The sequence below is a fragment of the Rhinolophus sinicus genome, linkage group LG07 (assembly GCF_036562045.2).
Source record: "Rhinolophus sinicus isolate RSC01 linkage group LG07, ASM3656204v1, whole genome shotgun sequence".
NCBI classification, from domain to species: Eukaryota; Metazoa; Chordata; class Mammalia; order Chiroptera; family Rhinolophidae; genus Rhinolophus; species Rhinolophus sinicus.
In genome coordinates, this window is record NC_133757.1 from 127450946 (window position 1) to 127469197 (window position 18252).

At 46.5% G+C, this 18252-nt stretch overlaps 1 protein-coding gene across 5 annotated transcripts in view; it reads left to right on the forward strand.

Moving 5' to 3' along the window:
- Positions 1-15710, forward strand: part of NDST4 (N-deacetylase and N-sulfotransferase 4) — a 281746-nt gene extending 266036 nt beyond the window's left edge. For 4 of the 5 annotated variants that reach the window (XM_074338571.1, XM_074338573.1, XM_074338572.1 and 1 more), the window contains 4 exons: positions 2839-3009; positions 3926-4035; positions 9202-9304; positions 12079-15710. In XM_074338571.1, the coding sequence (XP_074194672.1) occupies positions 2839-3009; positions 3926-4035; positions 9202-9304; positions 12079-12198 (504 nt within the window). In that variant the 3' untranslated portion in view covers positions 12199-15710. Of the gene's footprint in view, positions 1-2838; positions 3010-3906; positions 4038-9201; positions 9305-12078 lie in introns of those variants that run through there. The other variant, XM_074338574.1, reaches the window with a different exon arrangement.
- Positions 15711-18252: the final 2542 nt, after the last annotated feature.

Consider the following 18252-nt stretch of genomic DNA (forward strand, 5'->3'; position numbering starts at 1 on the left):
CATGACAAAACAGTCACTGAAGAAGGAAATAGGCGTGTGGGGGTGGGAAGGGCTGAAGAGTGACCAGATGGTGACTGCGATTGGGAGTCTCTGTCACACTGAACGGAACCCGTGAGCTGGCACTCGGGGGAGAGGTCTGAGCTGGAGACAGGTTCGTGAAGCAGAGGCAAAGCCGCAAAATGTGAAGGTCTGCGGTAGAGAAATGGAAGTGACTGTGATGGTCTCTCCTGCCTTTGGGCACTTGAGAACGAGTTCCCCTGATGAGAAGAAGGTGGGTAATGTGGGGGCAGCTGTGTGGAGCAAAGGGGCTGTGACATCTCTGTGCAGGGGTGCGGTAAAGTTGATCAGAGAAGTGAAACCTCTGCAGCCCTGAGGCCCAGCTGACATTAGTGATTTTGAACTCACGGTGGCAATGACGTACATGGACTGAAATCCCAGTGACACCGGTGCGTGGGTGTAGCGTGTCCTCAGTGCATGTAGAAATTAATGCCAAAAGAATGAAGACTAAAGGGGAATTTTTAAAGAGCATAGGAAGACAATAGTGAATTTAATTTTATTTCTTCATCCTTTTTCTTGACTTTTCAAAATTTCTTCAATAAACACAAATTACCCAGCAAAACAGTGATGGACAGAAAAGTAGGACCCTGAAAATCGAGACTGCCAGTGGTTGGAGCTCTAAGTGGCACACTGGGATTGGCAGTAAGATTCCGAAATTATTAGAACCCATGAGTCAGTGTCTCCTTTAACATACAAAAGTGTGCTTTATTCGTTTGATGAAAATTCACATTGCAAAGCATGATAAACTTATTTTTTAACAAATTGTGCCAAAAGCACTGAAATGTTAAGCCTTCATTAAAAATTCTGAATGTTAATACTTTGGGCAAAATGCTGTACATCTTCTTAGCAGAAACCACAGTTACCACTTAGAGGAGACTTATGTGACTTTTTTTTCACATAGATTAAACCATTTAAATAGCAGAGAACCTACTCACACTTCTTCAAGTAAATGTCTTAAACATACACATTTCCAAGGAATTATTTTTTTTCATAATACTTTCTATTGTCATATTGCTAAGAGGAAGGTGTCCAAACTCCCTACATTTCAAAATAATGCAGCTGATTACTTAGCTGGTCCTGTCTCTTCAGTAAACACCGTAAATCTGCCTCAGCTTGTGTAATACAGAAGCGCCTGCAAATCTCGCCTGACCCTGTGATTTCTACCCCACGTTTTTATGACAGGCCTCACAGAGGATCAGTCATGCTATTTTTTCCATAAAATACGTCAATTTTTGACTTCTGGTGATATTTTTATGCTAATTTTCATAATTGCAAAAATGTAAAGTAAAATTTGTGCTAAACTCATATAAATCAGTGTAGAATCGATTAAGTACAATTCCAGACTATGGCTGCTTAACACAGAAAATGTAGCTTTACTGTATTAATGTCCACACAATATGTTAATATTTCTTTGTTCAAGTTATGTAGCTTCTATACATTATGTTAAGTGTATTGTGCAATCTCAGTGTACGCAGCGTAACATATATGCAAATACGAATGTCAGTAAATCACGAGAGGACTTCACAGGCTCACTAGTCCCAGCAATCTGCAAGTCACTGCTCACTCTTTAACCACTGACCACTTCTTAAGCATTTTTACTCTTTAGTGATTTTTATTTCTAACACACATACAAGGCCTGCTCTTACACGATTGTATCGTGTCCTGACATACTTCCATCCTTTTCCTGCAGTGTCTTCTTTATGTTAAACTTTTAGATATCTTGTAAAACCAACTCATCCGTTCCCTTACCTCACCACCTCCACTCACACTTACTTTACAGAACTAATTCTCCTAGTTCCCACGTTTAGTTTTTTTCTGCTTATCAAAAGCTCCAACCATTGACACAGATCCCTTCGCCTTCTATTCACAACTAATCTCCTGGTCTCCCTATCACGTCAAGTAATATCTACCTCTAGCAAACACATGACTTTATTACAACATGCAAAGGTTGTTTTCTTTCAAGGTCGTGATTATGTCACATCTTTTTATCTCCAGACTCTACTGTAGTTCCTTGGTCTGGTAAGGAACTTATTGAATGCTTATGAAATTGTACTGATTATTCAATTCATATCTCATTGTGTTGGGTTCTTGTGCTTGACCAACAATGGTGGCAGGAGGGACCCAGAGGATCTCATACCGAAAAGTAGCAATGAGGCAGTATTTGGGAATTAGCAGGTGTAGGCAATCAGGAGAGTGGAAGCAAAGGGCCATGGGCAGTGTCAGCATGAGTGCGACACCTGAGAAGCATCAGGGATAGACACGTGCCCCTCTGTCCCCATGGTGCCTACAGGGTTTTTGGAGGAAGGTCAGAAGCCACAGGAACAGCTGTGAAGAAGCCGTGAGCTGAGTAACCTGTGAGCCTGCTCCTGCCAGGTGCCTCTCTCCTTGTCACGGTGATCCACCTGGTCTGTGACACCTTTCCCTTCTGATCAGACCCATGAGAAAATGCCTGTGTTCGGCCTCTTGTCTTGCACACAGACGGCTGAGACATGAAGATGACGGCAAGCGTCCGTACACACTACTGCTTGTGCAAGGCTTGTGCTCAGCGATAGGCCAGGACCTGGCTTCAGTGCATGAACTTTACGCCAGAGTTTTTATTCTAGAATCAATAAATCATTTTTATTACTTTTGTGAAATAAAGGAGGCACGTGCGCGCGCGCGCGCGCACACACACACACACACACACACACCTATACACACATGAAACATACATGAAACACACATGAACCTGTGCAGGCATAGAAAAAAATTTCATTTTATAATTGACTTCTTTTATTAAAGCACCAACGGTCCCATGAAGACCCAGCTGCCCTGAGGTTTAATTTCTATGAAGTCATTACAACTGGACATTGGGCCCCGTCCGACCTCAAAACGTTGCAGAGGAAGTGCCTAGTACCCGGATGGTATGCAGTCCACATAGAAAGATGGCTGACTTACTTTGCTGCTTCTCAGGTAAGGTCCTGACATTTGTTGCCTCTGTGTATTATATCATGATTGTGTTGCACTGACAAACATAAAGTATGAACTGACTTTGCCACAGACAGTGATCACTAGTCAGAGGGCATCGTCCCGAAGGTGGTAATGTGGATCTTTACCTTTTCAATGTCAATAATAGTATTAATGTGCGGTTAGGAGCCTGTGACACATCCTCGGGGGCTCCTTTTGCACACTAGCCAGTCGCAGAGTGGTGAGTCCTCACACAGGACACACCCGTGAGTCATAGGCAACATCTCGTAACTGCTGGCAGAGCAGCTAGCTCCACAGGGTGTTACAGAATGTGTGCAGATGTGCATGTGTCATGGGGCGTCTCACAATGAAACAAGGAGCTCATGCACTAGACCGTGCAAATGGGAAGTGCTGTCACAGCTGTAGAACGTGGGCTAGAACAAGAAATGAGGGTTAGAGCAAAGCATCCATGTCATTTAGTCTTCATTCCAGATCAGGCCCAAGTAGAACCTGAGCTCTCCGCCACAGTTTGTAAGAATGGATGAGTCATTTCCATCCAGACGCCCACTGTTTCTAAGCCCTGAGCTCCAAGCTTACATCATGGGATTTCATAGGTCGGATAATTACCTGATTACACGACAGATGGGAAATGGTGTTCCCACTGCACTATTAAATCAAGAGAGATTTTATGTTTATTTCTGGCATACAGTCACGTTCCATAAGGATCCTAAGTCCTGCCGGTGGCAAGTTTTAATTGTTCATTTGGAGACCTGGGAATAGCAAACACTACAAAGTGTCCTAGGTCCCGCGCGACCGTCCTGCTCACGTGGCCTCGCTGCCCACAGCATGCCGGGGCGAGGGAGGCAGCGCGGCCTGTTTAACTCAGTTTTGTTCTTCACACAGTGACTCTTTGACTTTTCAGTTGCTAATTATTGATGGACAGCAACTGAGATCGGACCCAGCTACTGTGATGGACGAAGTCCAGAAGTTTCTGGGAGTGACACCTCATTATAATTACTCCGAAGCGCTCACGTGAGTCCATTCTTGTGCTTGCTTCTGTTCCCATCATTTGCTGTCCTAGGCTCTCCCTGATCGGCATGTGTACACCACCATTCACACTAGCTGTGAGTTTATGCGTCATTTTGCTGGTTACACAGTCACAGCAGCTCCTCACCAGCTGTATGCGATTCCCTTCTGAACACCAGGGACAATGCATCTTCGAATATTATCTTACAGGCATTTTATTGTGTCATATTTACCTTTTTGTGAGCTTCTGTCACATAGAAGTTTTGCTAAGCGAACTCTTTACATGCCCAGGTTGTACAGAAAGTGTCCTAGGAGTGGAGCTTACAGAGGTGAAAAGGTCTGGTTGGGAAGAAAGCGAGTGGTATTTCAGGCAGAAGGGGAACGGGGTATATACATGCTTGGTCCTGTATGGATTAAATTAGGTAACAAATATAATCTCCTGTAATGTCCCAGTGACTCACTGCTGTGTGACAGCCCACCCCAAACCTACCAGTGTACACCACAGCCTCGTCATCACCTCATGGGTTCTGTGTGCTGGGGACTGAGAGAGGGCACAGGGCTATCAATGGGGAAGACATCAGTGTCTGGGTATGACGTGGACAGCAAGGGCCTGGAATCTTCTGCAGCCTTCTCTTTCCAAGTACAGGTCTTTTACTTCCTTGGTTAAACGTATCCCTAGGTATTTTATTCTTTTTGATGCAATTGTAAATGGGGTTGTTTTCTCAGTCTCTTTCCAATAATTCATTATTTGTGTGTAGAAACATCAGATTTATGAATATTAATTTTGTATCCTGCAACTTTAGTGAATCCATTTGTTTGTTCTAACAGTTTTGTGGTGGAGTCATGTGGATGGATTTGTTGAACCATCCTTGCATCCCTGGAATAAATCCCATTTGATCATGGTGCATGATCCTTTTAATGTATTGTTGAGTTTGTTGAGGGTTTTTGCATCTATGTTCATCAAGGATATTGGCCTGTAATTTTCTTTTTTTGTGGAGTCCTTGTCTGGCTTTGGTATCAGGGTAATGTTGGTCTCGTAAAATGTGTTTGGAAGTTTTTCCTCTTCTAATTTTTAGAAGAGTTTGAGAACGATAGGTATTAAATCTTCTTTGAATGTTTGCTTCAATTCACCAGTGAAGCTGTACAGTCCTGTGACCCGACCCATATATCGTGAATGTCCTTACACTTGATGTTGTCCCAAAGGTTTCTTAAGGAATCTTCACTTTTTAAAATTCTTTTTTTGATTTTGCTGCTCTCTCATGAGTCCCGTCGCTTTGTCTTCCAGCTCATAGATTTGTTCTCCTCCTTGGCCCAGGCTGCTGGTCAGCCCTCCCGTGTGTTTCTCAGTGGTGTTATAATCTGTGATGGATACTTTGTTATGTTTCCTTTCTCCCTGTTGAAATCCTCATTGTGCTCAGCCATTCTTCTCCCTGTTCGGTGAACAGCTTTATGACATTACTTTGAACTCTCTATCAGGTAGACGGCTTATCTCTGTTTCATTTAGTTCTATTTCTGAGGTTTTGTCTTATTCTTTTGTTTGGAACCTATTCCGTTCTCTCCGCATTTCACCTAACTCTATGTGTTTGTTTCTGTGTATTAGCTAACTCAGCTAACTGCCCCAGTCTCAAAGGAGTGACATTATGTAGGAGATGCCCTGTGGCCCAGAAGTGCCATCTACCTGTCCAGAGCCAGGTACTCAGGGCTGTCCCCTATGCGTGCTGCGTGTCCCCTCCTGCTGTGCCTGGGCCATGACTGTGGTGTGAGGATGGGCAGAGCTCTCCCCAGCCCAGCTGTGCCATGTGGCCATGGGGCCATGGAAGGGGGAGCAGAATTGGGGGACAGGTATTAGCAAAATGGAGTGATGGTCCTACCAGTGTCTCAGGCCACACAGAGGGACCCAGCCAGGCCCTGCCTCTTCGGCAAACCCTCCCAGGCTGCAGGTGGGTCTCCTTCCTCTGTGGTCTGTGCTGGTATCAGGTTGCGGGTCTGCACAGGAGCCCTTCAGGAGTGGGTTTTCTGTTCCTACAGTGCTGTTGTTTTCCTGGACATAATCCTAGTAGGTTTACAAAGCCAGTGTTTTGGGGCTCATGTCTCCTGTGCAGGACCTAAGGGTGGGGTGCCTGCTATGGAGCAGAACCCCACACTCCCCGGGATGGGTGCCTTGCCTATGAGGTCCCTCCTGATGGTACATCTCCAGGTGGGGTACAGGCTCTCCCTGGCAAGACCATGACTCTGCCCGTCCTTCCCATCTGGGCGCGGCCCTTCTTGCCTGTGCAGGGGAGACTCTGTCCCTCCAGCTTTCAGGCCCCGTTCAGAGGGTCTCATTCCACATGTGGATTCGCTGTGTCCCTGGGAGGAGTGAGTGTTGTCAGCATCTCCCTGCTCCAGCACCTTGGACCTGAGTCTCTTCACGGCCTCACCCACATATCTGGCTCAGCGCCAAGCTCACCAGAGGAGACCTTCCCATAGGCTTTCTCACCATGTGATGGCTCTGTTCTGTGACATGTCGGGAGCACTGGGCCAGGAGAGCCAGGCCCTTCTCTGACCCAGCCTTGCCAGACACAGCGTCACTTAAGCCACATTTCATTGATCACAGCCAAGTCACTACAGCCAGCCCAAACCCAAGGGGAAGAGGGGAGGGTCCCCCACTGGAAGGGAGGGTGAGGGCACCCTGCAGAAGAGGCTGTGGGAGGGGGTGAGAGCTGCAGTCATCTTGGGAAAACAAAGCCATGTGCCTGGGCAATTGAAAGTGGAAAAAAGGTAAAGAAACGAATAACAAGCAAAAGCAAAACCTCCAAGCAGCCACAGCACATTTTAAAAGGGCGTGTATTCGACGCCCTCCAGAGGCCTGATATAAAGCCTATTAAGTTTCAGACAAAAGTCTAAGAAGCCTGATTGTATAACTTCCCAGTTCCCAGCAGATGATCATCGGCAATTAGACGATTAGAGAGGGGGCTGGAGAAACAGGGAAAGCAGGAATGCGGCTGGGTTCTCCCTCCTGCACCAAAGCAGCCCTAATGCAGGGTTAGCTGCCCACCGCGGCGTTAGCACCGCAGGCAGGCAGGCGGGTGCTGGTGCTACAGGCAGGGGGCTCCCCGGACACGCCCACGGGACACGCCCACGGGACACGCCCACGGGACACGCCCCACGGGACACGCCCCCACGGGACACGCCCCCACGGGACACGCCCCCACGGGACACGCCCCCACAAGACACGCCCCACAAGACACGCCCCCACGGGACACGCCCCATGGAATGCTGCAGATGAGGGCGGGCATTCATTCAGGGAAACAGTTCCATCCTGTTTACTGCAAATATTGCTTACGGTTCAATAAACCTGTAAAATCCTACTTTGAAAAAAGAGATTACAAACAAGTACAAAATATATGGTTTTTAATATGCCTCCCACTTCACAAAATGAATCACTACCGTGCTGCTCGGTGTCATAGAGGAGGTGGCATGGCAGCCAGTGGCTGTCCTGCAGGTTGTGTCACAGGTGTTGGAGGGAGGCTTTGCATCTTAATGTCACAGTGTCATGTCCACCAATACGAAGCCATGAAACCACAGACTGCTGTCACTTAGAAAGAAGAAATGTCCTTTGTGGAACTTCAGGGGCGTGGTCAATGCAATAAAGGAAAGCAGGACGCCCAAATCACGTGGACGTCAGGTTAGAACAACCCGATGCAGAGAACGACCTTCAGTTTTCTGGGAGGTTCTCCTTCCGCAGGGCGTGTGAGCAGGGCCTCAGCCGCCACTGTGGGGAGCGCGAGGTGGTGGCAGCCCAGCCTGAGGGCCCCACCCCAGCAGCAGCGGCTGTGTTGCTAGAGCTGTGTGTTCCCTTGATGCAGTTAAACGTTCTCATGCTGAGGCAGGAAATGCTGTCGGGGCGCTTCCACACCTCGTTTAGCGCAGCAGACCGAGTGTCCTCTTGGGGACTGAATGAAGACTTGAAGAAGGAACAACAGGCAAAGAGCAGATTGGAAAGTCCAGGTCGGCGAGGACTCCGTGCTCACGCTGTGCATGTACCCAGTAGGGGTGTAATCTTAATTGGTGACGTGGACAAGGCCGAGCTGGGCTGCAGGAGCGTGTCCCTGATGGTAGGCTGGGCAGAGACCTGAAGGACGTTCCGTCCCGTGTGTGCAGCTCACGCGTGTGCAGAGGCACTGGGCACCAGCCAACAAAATATCCTGCAACTAATTAACTTCACATCCCAGGCAATTATGCCTCATCCTTTGGAAACATCTGCTGAATAACAAAAATGCAAACGTTTCACTGTTTTATGCAAACAGCAAACCCCCTAGAATAAATTTACCATGTCCCGTCTTGCTTGGCTCCTTCTTTCCTCTTCCTGTCTTATTGCCGCAAAATGGAAATGCTCACAGGCTTGAATATAAACAAAATAATTAGGCCACTCCTCCTTTCTTCTGTAACTTTGGGCAGCCTGGGAAGCAAAATGGTATTCGAATGTTAAGAGTACAGGGACCTGAATTGTCCACGAGGGTCAGCTGCCTTCAACGAAACAATGAAGAGGCATCTACTGTGCCAGCCCCGCCTTTGCACAGCCTGTGCCTCATGTCGTCCAAAACACATAGAATGCCTTGTATTTTTACACTTTCAATTTTCTCCTTCAAAGGTATAAACATTTTGAACTGTAAAAACACAGAATTTTCCAAATTTAATTCATGTTTATATTCACAGAATTATATTTACATTACACTCAGTCACTTTAATATATACCATTGAATGCTTTCAAAGAAATCTAGTAATATATTTTGACAGGGAAATCATATTAGTAAGTTAATAAATATTCTAAAGGTCCTGTATAGATGGATTGTAGTTTTGATGATTGGACCTTGATCTTTTATGGATGCATAAATAAAATATGGAACTTAGGTTAATAACTTCAACATAAGATTGCACTAAAGATGTTACGTGTTTTTTTTATCACAGTAGAAATATTAAAAAATATATAACATATAGTTTATTTAATCTCAGTTAGACTCTCTCAAGTCAATTTGATAAATATCTATAGAAGTGAATTAAGCTGAACCAATGGACAGACACAAGTTCATTTTCCTCAACGCATTGGTGAGGCTATCTCACTTAAACATCGGTATACACTTTGTAATCATTTTACTCTTTATAATCACTTGTATGTTCTGTCATTTGCAGGTTTGATCCCCAAAAGGGCTTTTGGTGCCAACTACTGGAAGGAGGAAAGACCAAATGCCTTGGGAAAAGCAAAGGCCGGAAATACCCGCCCATGGGCCCGGAGGTAACACTGCCTGATTTGGAAAACCCTGTTTCAGAGCCAGTGAGAGCACTTTGCTTCCTCTTCTGCTTCCTCTGCTGTCAATAGTTTTATGTTTAGAAGACCGACCGACTGATGGTGATTGGTAGATACTGCAGAAACCGTTTGCCTTTCGGATGCCGTAGAAACGTCAATGCTCTCTGGAGAGTGACTCCTGCCCAAATGTGTGAAGCACTTACAATGCTTACGGAACAAAAATTTTAGATACAATATGTAAGCATCATATCGTGTTTCCCCGAAAATAAGACCTAGCCGGACAATCAGCTCTAATACGTCTTTTGGAGCAAAATTAGTATAAGACCTGGTATCATATCATATCATATCATATCATATCATATCATATCATATCATATCATATCATACCCAGTCTTATAGTATAGTAAAATAAGACCTGATCTTATATTAATTTTTGCTCCAAAAGACACATTAGAGCTGATGGTCTGGCTAGGTCTTATTTTCGGGGAAACACAGTAACAAAATGCTAACTAAACACATGCACCCAGGGCCTATACCATGTGGTCCTGATTCAGCAATGGAAGCAAAGCCTTCTGCTCACGGCTTACAGCACACAATGTGAGGTTTATCCTGCCACCAAGCAGCGCTCGGACAGCAGCTGGCTGTCTGGCAGTTCAGCTCACTTCTGACGCTACACACCTGCAGATGGCATCTGATCCCACAGGGTACGGGCTCAGCCCCACCAGCTGTCCCCGCCCTTTCAGATGCCAGTTACAAACCCAGGGTGTCACCTGCACATCTGACCCACTGGCTCTAAATCAGAGCTTCCCACCACCCCACCGTGGGTTCCATTAACTTGCTAGAGTGGCTCGCAGCACACAGACAACCACGTCACTTACGAGATCTCCAGTTTATTGTAAAAGGATATAACTCAGGAACAGCAGATGGGAGAGACACACAGGGACAGGCACGTAGAAAGGGCGAGGGGCTTCCAGGCTGTCTCCGGGCACCTCTGGCCCAGCACCTCCACATGTTCCCCAACCCGGAAGTTCTCCCAAGCCTTCCTGTTGGGTTTTAGGTTGGCTTCATCACACAGGCTCGGTCGATTCACTGACCATTGGTGATTGATTGAAACTCCAGCCCTCCTCTCCCAGAGGCTGTGGGGTGGGACTGAAAGTTCCCACCTTCCAGCCACGTGGGCGGCCCTTCCAGCAACCAGCCCTCTTCCTCAGGTGCTTTCCAAAAGCCACCTCATAACATGAGACACGTTTGTCACCCTCTCACTTAGGAAATTCCAAGGGTTTCAGGCTCTGTGCTAGGAAGGGGACAAAGACCAAATATATATTTCCTTCCTAAGTCACAGTCTCACAGGGAAGGTTCAGGATGAAATATTATGAACCCAGATTTCCTACAGGAGGGTAAATACTTATGGTCACTGGTCTGTAAGAAGATGAAACAGCGGGACTACAACAAGGCAGGGAGAGTCTTGATGCTGTGAGGGGTGCCCTGGGGTGGGGACCGGTTGGCAGTCAGCTGAACCTCCCACTGTGTGTCCCTCTCCTAAAGCAAGAGGGGCAAAGGGAGGACGGCGTGACCCGAGTGTTGCTATGGAAACAGAAGGACCGGGAGGTCCTTCAACTAGAAATCCGAGCTCAATGATTTCCAAGGGGTTTCAGGAATCACTTTAATCTGCCAAGAAATCCATGCAATGTTCCCACTACTTCTACAAGGGTCTTATCAAGAAGTTGAAGTGTTTACAAACTGCTTTCAGGAAAGAAACATAATGAAATAACTGGTGATGGATGGTGCAAGGAGAGATGAAGTTGCCTGAAGTCCATTTCCACGGTCTGCAAAAAGTTGCTAAGGAGTTTTAGGAAGAAAGAGACCATTTGTGCTAAAATATTGGGAAGGGCTTCAGAGATGGTGTAACTTTGACCAGGTGGAAACAACGGTGGGCCACTGCCCCCTGAACTTGGGAAAATGTTCACCACTGACCTATCAAGGGCACAGAGCTGTGGCAGTGGGGTTGTAATATGAAGTAAGTGATGCCCAGAGGGAAAAGCCAACTGTAAACGTCCGGTTTTCTAGAAATAAAAGAAAAACATAAATGGTGATATATCTTTGTTTTAATCATTCATCTAATAAGAAGAGCCTGTCACTCCAGCTTTCCTAGAATATAACAATCTCAAGAAAAGATCGTTATAGCAATCTTTATAATAAGACTTTATAATATTTTTGAAGTAGAAAGCTCTTGGTGATTTTTTTTAAGACCTATTTTGGTCCTGATAAATATAGAAAATGTTGTTGTCATGTTGCAAGTTATTTCTTTAATTGTGAATTTCAGCTTTTATGGTTCACTCTTAGGTCTTAGGCAATGGCCAGATTTTACAGGAAGTGACCACATGTAAAGGATAGTCTGTGTTTTCTAGCTGAGGCTGTAGGTTTGGCAGCACATCGGTTCTTTTCCTCATTCCGCTTTAGTCCTAGGCCTGTCTCGCTGGCTTTTTGTCACTCCATGATCTTTCCCACTCCCCCAGTAACTAAGGACCCCAGTGGGGTGGGAGCCACGTCTGACGTACCGGGACCTGCTCTAATTTTAAGCCTCACTTCTGCCAAATCTTTTCAAAATGTAAATACAAGTGAAATTCGAGGAGACTTATAAAGAAATACACATTTCATAGGCACCTGCATTGTAAGTTTCTTAATTTCTCCTAATAGTTCACACACCCTCGCTGAGTGGACCATTGACTCATTTCAGTCTTCTTTCTGCCTTTGCTTTCCAGGCCCGAGCTTTCCTGTCTACCTACTACCGACAGCACAACGTGGAGCTCTCCAAGCTGCTGCACAGGCTGGGGCAGCCCTTGCCGGCCTGGCTGAGGCACGAGCTGCAGAAAGTGAGGTAGCGCTGGGCTGCGACACTCCTGCTGACCACAGGCAGGAAAGCTGACCCACCACGTCCATCCCGAACACACGGGGGATTGTCAGCATGGGACTGCACATAATTTCCTCCTGCCTTCTTCATAAAAGGAAAACTTACATATGCACACATTGCAATGACTAGCATCAGTCCTGTGTGTGCTTTGGGGAAATACTGTGGGGTTCTGTGGCATCATCTGGTGTCCAGGGTGGGGATCTGAACAGCCCAGTCCCTCTGTGAGCCATAAGGTTTCCGAAACCCAATGTGTGACTGGGAACCCCAACTGTATGCGAGTGACAGGAGCTGGAGGAAAGACAGGGACTGAGATACCGGCAGTGACCCTGCATCCGAATTAAGGGCTTCCACTTTCCCTTTGCTTTTGTTTTGAAAAGAGTTTCTGCAATCCCAGTCCTGTTCTGAGCAGATAGTACTGATTACATGCCCACATTTTCCTATTACTCTTCTTCGTGAATCTCCTGGACTTGCTGAGGTAACGCTGTGACTTCCCATGTTTCCGTCTGTTCTCCTCTGTAGGAGGGGACCCTCTGAAAGGTCCCCTCTTCACTGATATTTTACCTGGCAGGGCGTGCCATCCTGAGCGAATTCTGCATTATGGTTCCAGCAAAACTTGCCAGAGACTTTTGTGTGCCCTGCGTAATCGTAGCTCATATGTGTAAGGCTGTCTTTACATGGATCCAGATCTTGTCATTCTATTAATCTACATATTTTCACCTGACAGTGATGTAGTATTGATATATTTTGTCACTGTCCACAGAAGAGAAAAACTTTACTGGTAAACTATGGATTGGAAGCACCAATGTATGTTTACAGGTGGAACGAGGGACCTGTGCCTTCTGGGTGGCAGGTGGCAGTCAGAGCGCGGGCTTCTGTGTGCGCCAGTGCACGTGCTACTGCACAAGGTTATGTCTGTAATTCCTGCTTAAAATATATAATCCAACACTTACCTCTTTCAACTTCACCAATTCTCTAAGCTATGCCTGTCTCCCAGCCATGCCACCCAAATACCAATTTCTAGAGAAGAAGGGATACTCTCTCTGTCTTAGGGTTATAGCTACTGCCCGAGTCTGGAGGCTGTTATCCTGCTGGCTGGATTTCTGTCCTGTTTGGTCAGTGAAGATGTATTAAAGCTCTGTGCATCTTCTCAGTGGTACATAAAGGTAAAATGTCAACAGAACAGAAAGTCTAACTGGTTTGCTAACACCACCTCTCAATCCATCCTCCCTCCAGAGAACTTCTTCTATAGGCTCTAAATAATGTGACTTTTTCCTATAATTTAAGAAATTGTGCTTAGCATAATTCAGTGTCTTCACAGGAAACTAAAGATCTTTATTTTTGTTTATTTGTTAGTTTTTGTTCTTGTTTTAAGCAAGCAAATCAAACCTAAAAGAGAATCAAGAATTTCTACCTATTTTATTTCAGAATTCACCTTTGGATTTATACTTATTAAGAGTTTTGGTCATTTTCCTATTGTTTTCCAACTAGAGGCTCTTGATATTTTTCAGAAAATGTAAGATTTTTCTTGGCCATGAGTTAACAGACCTCCCAAACTCATCCTTTTCTTGTTCCTTGTTAACTGGAGACTCGGATTCTCAACTTTATTGTTACTTAGGTGATAGCATTCCATTAAGCCCACGAAAACCACAATAATTGTGTATTTAGAGCTCTAACATTGAATGTCTGTGTACACTAATTTTCTCCAGGTTATAGTCTAACTTTTCTCCTTCCTGCACTAGAAAGTACTTTTATTTCCCAAGTGGGATAACAGAGATATTTATAGAAGAGAGGGGAGAGATTTTTCATATTAATATTCACATAACTCATGGTCAAACTCATCACCAGATTTTTTAAATGTAACTCATTTGTTGTACTTTCCCATTTTTTTCTAATTAGTGTTCATAGTATCATTCACGTACCTACAAATATCTGAGGCCAAAATTGCCCCAAATTCAACCAGTCTCTTCCCTCCAGTTCATTTTAATCAGTGTGTACATCTTTCTTACTAAGATTGATAAAGAAGACAACAGAATGAATTTAATTATATCATTCATCTTCATCCTGCAGTAAACTACTTAGAGGGACTCTGGGCTATGAGAAAATTATGATAAATCAAGAGAATATTCAGTTTTAAGAATATCTTGATTTTCCCAATTTTTACCCATTGGCTACTTCAGAATGATTGACTCAAGATTTAATATATGTAATTCTTTAAAATTTTAAATAAATTCTCTCTCATGGTCTTCAGTGACGTACTTTTTTAAATTTTAAGGAACTTACAAAAACCTTAAGCAAGCCCGTCTTCTCCTCTTTCCTTCCCGTCTCTGTTCCAATTGTCTAACTCACGAGTAAATGTAGTCATTGGTTACTTCACATTAATACAGGCAGGGGGAATATTTGATTACAAGCCTGCATCAAAATATAACATACGCTTTTCAAATATCGGTCCCTAAAAGCTATATTACAAATCTCCTCAAAACCAGAGTTTGTTTGTATTTAGCAGTGGCCCAAAAAGATGGAAATCCGCAACAAGAAAGGATGCTAGTGAGAAAAACGTATATGCCTTCTATCATTGTATGTTTTCTTTAAAAAAAAAAATAGCTCTCCATCCAGTAAGAGTTGATTTTCCTCAGTTTCAGCCAGCCCACTCAGGTCTCCCTCATGTTGCTTCCGTTCTTCTGTCTCACGACTTCACCAGGGTATAGAGTGACCTGTTCACCATGACTGCTGACTACTTAATGACACAGTGTGTAGTGGAATGGTCTCCAAGGCCGATGTCGGTGGTTAGATAACAGGCTGGCCATTTGCTCAGTGGAGGAGCCTCAGAAACGGTGCTGGCCGATGGTTTCGGAAAGGAAGGAGTGAGGTGGGCGGCACGTTGCAGTTTGTCTCAGCCCCAGGCACGAGTGTACAGTCAGTATGTGTAATTCCAGAGGAGCATCTTCTGTGTGGGCAGCGGGGGGCAAAGCAGGAGAGAGCTGGGCTCACGAGCTCACGCGTGAGGCTGGGGCACGTGCACAGCGTCACTCGTCCTCATGTCTTCAGAATAAACGCTCCTACTGGCATGGCTGCTGCACTCATGTGGCTTGTCCTCCCGAGCCTGAGGCTATAATCGGTGTGTGAACTATGTCCTCCCTTTGTCTTTGTTCCCTGCACCCCAAACACATAGCGAGTGTGCCCAGGACATCACGGGGGGCCTCGAGGGTCCCACCTCACCCTCTTCTGCCTCCCCCAGAGGTGTGGCCAGGCTGAGCCAGTGTCCTTGCTGTAAGTGCAGACCACAAAGTAGGACCCCCTGGCTGCTCGTAAGCATACGGTGAGAACATAGTAAAGAACTTCGCACACGCCTGCCGCACTTACGCTGGACCACGCGTGTCACAGCAAGTGTATGACAGTCAGACCACTGCCTCTTCTTCCTTCAAACAAGACTGTTTCTCTACTCCCTTTAATAATAAAACCTACGTGTCTTGAACATACAGTTAATTGGATTTGGTCAAGATGGGAAACTGTGTTCCTCACCACCATCCGAATGCCATTTCGTGCGCCCCCTGCCCTTGTTCTGTCAGCACTCAGAGCGAGGTGTGTCCCTCTCGGTCCACTCGTCCATCTCCCCAGGTCCCTTTCCTCCTCGGCTATTCAGTACACTGTCTCCCATGCACCTTCTCTCTCTCCACCTTTGCAACCTCACTGATACTCTGTCAGGACTGTCAGACCTACAGGTACAACTTCTTCAAACCGAAGGGAAACCAGAACAGGTAATGAATGCAAATACATAATAACGGATTACTGCTTAAAGATTCTAGATGCTCAAAAACTACGGGAGAATTTCTCTGAATTCTATACATCTGTATCTCTAATATCATCCGCTTCTACTAAGAACTCCTTTCCACAAATGAACCATTTTATTATATCTCAATTTTTTGTTTTCTGTTTTATTAATATCAAACATTATTTCTCTTGCATTTATTATTGCATTTCAGGCCTGAAATAACACTGTTATGTAAATAATTTCCATTCAGAAATTCTTACTGTTTCCCATACTTCTAAAGCCTTATGTAATACCTGGCGCACAGTAGGTACTCAGTAGAAGTGTGCCTCATGTACTGAAATGTGCTGGGCAATACCGATTCACTTAACTGTTTGCCCAGCTGTAATATACGTCACAACCTTCTCCTCCGCTCGCTCTACCTTCCAGCTCTAAAAATTGTATTCAGTGCTTAGGCCGTGGGGACCGTGACGCCAATGCCACCCCCAGCTGCTGCGCCCCACACCTCCCACGCGCCCCCGTCAGCCCCGTCTGACGCCTGCGTCACACCTGCACTGAGCACATCCCACACGGAGCTCTTCAACTTTCCATCGCCCCTTTTCTTTCTAAAAACTATCCCAGCCAGAAGCAGCTGTTAGTGGCTGGGACCTTTCCCTTCCGCTGTCTGAGTTCCCCTGAGTCTTATCCTGAATGTCTTTCCCTAAACACAGTTGTCTGATAGAAAGAAAACGTGAGTCACAAATGCGGTTTTACGTTTTCTAGTAGCCACTTCCGAAAACTGTAGAAGGTAGAATTAATTGTAGTATTATACGTAATACAGTATATCCAAACTACTGTGTTAACGTGCAGTCACAGCAGAAGCATGAATGGGACCTCATGTTCCTGCTCATGCTGACCCCTCTGAGCGAGGCTGCGTCACCCTCACTGCGCAGCGTGATTTGGGCAGCTCAGCCTCTGCTCTCCTCGTCCGCTTGTCTATGACCCGCCCCGACTGTCCCTGTGGGGACAGAGGGAGTCCTGCCCTAAGGTGCCGAGGGGCAGCCAGGCACACAGCACCCGGCCCTGGACAGGTGAGAGCAGCCACAGCTCATTTGTTAGGGGGCCGAGGACCCTGCTTACCAGGCCAGGCCACCCGGTCGCACTGAGCGGTGGGAGGAGGGGGGGTGATAAGCGGCACCAGGATGGGAGGTGCCCTGGCTGCCACTGAACATGTGACATGTGACCGGCTTGTGGGAACTGGAACCCACTGCTCAGGGAGAAGCAGGGGCTTCCCGTTGTCCACGTGACAGGGACGGCAGTTGGCTGGGGGGCTTTTCCCACAGGAGCCGCGTGGGAGGGGAACTGGAGGCCAGGCCATTGGAGATGCTCCTGATTTCACAAGATGTCACAGCTGCACAAGAGGCTGCATCTTACCCATGTCCCGGCCTCACCCACAGCCCTCCCCGCCTGCCTGTGGGATTGTCGCAGCCGCTGAACCGGAGTACCCTGCCCTCAGAGCCACGTGCCACACCCCTCACCTGACGGGTGGTCTCTGTAGCTGAACAGGACCGTGCCGTTCTTTTCCTTAAAATCCTTCCCAGTTCCCCAGGCTTGAGGGACAGCAAGCAAACCCGGGAAGGTTCCGTGATGTTCTGCCCACAGACGCCGGAGCTGCTCAGTGCTCATGAGAACAGCACGCCACGTGTAAGAGCGAACGGCAGTCCTGGATGGGAGAGCTCACTGCTTTGCGCAATTCCGTGTTCAGCTGATCGCACCCAGGACACAGGGTGTCCCAAGTGAATCTCACACGTGGGTGAGCGATGTGGGAGGAACGTGTAGCCAAGTGGACAATTTCCCCTTTCTAAGAGGAAGTTACCCGTTTACAGAAAGGCGAGCTCATCTGTTCAGCCCGAAGACAGCAGGGTCATGCAGGACCCATCCTCTCTGCACACAGACCTTTATCTATGAACACATCCTGTCGGCTTTCCCTTCACCAGTGTTCAGACTCCAGAACGTCCATCACATCCAAGCTTGGACCCTAGTTCCAGCCCCACTGTCGTTTCCAGAGGGAACCGAGAGTGTCTCCTCCTTACAGATTGGAGCCTCTATATCCCGGCTTCCAGGTCAGCTGGAGCCATTCTTTGACCAGCTTGCCGCCCCCAGTTCAGCCAGCTCAGCGCACACCTGCCCTCACCTGCCCCTGAATGCACCAAGCAGGCCCCACCCCATCCATCTCCATCGCTCTCCCTGCTGGACTGTCCTTCAGCACTTGTCACCCAT